Here is a 1768-nt window from a genome sequence, read left to right as displayed (position 1 = left end):
ATCATACGCCAGTAAGGAGAATGCAGGCAGATTTTTTATTACCTTTACCGTCTGCTTAAAGATGAATACATAAAGATGACAAATTGCCTGAAAAATCTTAACGCAGAGAGCGACAATTATTGGTCCAAGAAACCATAGTTGAGTCAATTCCTTCGACACTTCTGATCCATAGATTAGGTTAACTGCGAGGTACAAAGGAGTGCTGCATATAAGAAGCAGAGTTAAGCCATCAAATTAAGTAAAATTTGGAAGAGACCACTAATACAGATAGAAAATCTTTTACTCTCGTTTTGACCGTTAAGCAAAAACACTTGTATCATTTATTTACTTCATGAATGCCCGAAAAAAAAGGTACAGTCTAAATATGGACATAAAATATTAATAATCACAATCCTCAAACAAGCAGCAAACGCGTAGATGCGCACAGAAGGACAAAATCAACCAACACGGAAGATGAAACCAGAAACATATAATAATTGCAAGCACCAAATGATGCAGTGAAAATAAAATCAAAATGCATATATCCAAGCTCAATCAAAAAGTCAAAAGCCTTGTTGATTTGGAATATCTCAATGCACAAAATTCATCTTTCTCACCATATCTATGCCATTATTAATTCGTAAACATATTACAAATTTTAAAATATATTCTTACCCACTATCAGAAACTAAAGCAGATTCACTTTAAAATTGCAAAATATCAACTATTTGGCAGAGTATTATTGCTCAAATTATTGAATCAAGTTGTTTTCACCTATATTTTTTCATAAAATTTTGTATTTCTTGTTTTTTGAGTTGTTTTGGAAAATTAATTCATAACAGGTTGACATTCTGTATCTCTTAACTATCAGCTTTCTCAATGCCAAAAAGAGTTGAAGAGAGAGTAAGGAACAGACAGAACTGAGTTGCAAAATGCTTACAATATCAACAATGATATTTTTATTGTTGCATCCAAACCCATAAAGTAGTACCAAACAGCCTTCAAAACTTCACCTCTTTCTCGCTTTTGTTTAGTGTTTGGCAATTCTGTTGTTGACGTTGAAGAAGGTTCATCGACAACTTCTTCCACTGGTTGGGTTTGTGATGGCAATCGCAGTAATATCAACCAGTTCTTGAACAAATATTGTATAGCCTGCGACCTGGTTGTAGTCTCATCCGCTAATGAGTAAGAAGCAGGTACAACATTCTGTACCTTGGAGGATTCCACCAAGGATTCTTTACTCTCGTGTTGCCAATAAGAAACTTTAGCAGAATTTTTAAGGGAATTTGACCCATTGTTCCTGATGCCAGAACCATCATGTCTACTGCTACCTTTAAAAGCTGATATCTTAAAAACAATTGACTTAGGTCCAAGGGCAAGGGAAGTTCCTACACTGCAAACAAGTTATTCGATCAGTTCAAATCGTAAAGTGGGATCAGAAAGAGTCTTGGTATGCAACTAGGAGAAAAAAACGAATTTACAAATCATAGAAATTTGTCACAGAGGTACAGAATTCCCCTAAGAACCATCGTGTAAAAGATTGTGCTTTGCAGGCCTACAAGTCATTCAGCACATAGAACTTTATGTCATTTGAAGTTATTGCCATTAAAGACACGCAGAGATACCATGAAAACATACATTCCAAAAATGAATTGATAAACACAATCGTAAAATAAGAACAAGGCATAAAAACAAATACATGTCAATGAATTTATTCTCCTGGTAAGCATTGTGATCTTCTAAGTTGTAATAACAAGCCAATTGGTTTCCCCTTTTTCTTGCTGACTAG

The 1768-nt window shown here is 34.7% G+C and overlaps 1 protein-coding gene across 1 annotated transcript; it reads right to left on the bottom strand.

The window, feature by feature from the left end:
• Window positions 1-87: 87 nt before the first annotated feature.
• Window positions 88-1508, bottom strand: LOC140966643 (uncharacterized; the record flags this gene model as incomplete). Its single annotated transcript, XM_073426899.1, has 3 exons — window positions 1489-1508; window positions 971-1372; window positions 88-202 (listed from the first exon to the last, which is right to left on the bottom strand). Coding segments are annotated over exons 1-3 (537 nt in total), but the record flags the coding sequence as incomplete, so codon positions are not given.
• Window positions 1509-1768: the final 260 nt, after the last annotated feature.

Source organism: Primulina huaijiensis, unplaced genomic scaffold (assembly GCF_012295235.1).
Source record: "Primulina huaijiensis isolate GDHJ02 unplaced genomic scaffold, ASM1229523v2 scaffold207504, whole genome shotgun sequence".
Lineage (NCBI taxonomy): Eukaryota > Viridiplantae > Streptophyta > Magnoliopsida > Lamiales > Gesneriaceae > Primulina > Primulina huaijiensis.
The sequence above is the reverse complement of the archived record's forward strand: the minus strand, read 5'-3'. Positions and strand labels throughout refer to the sequence as shown.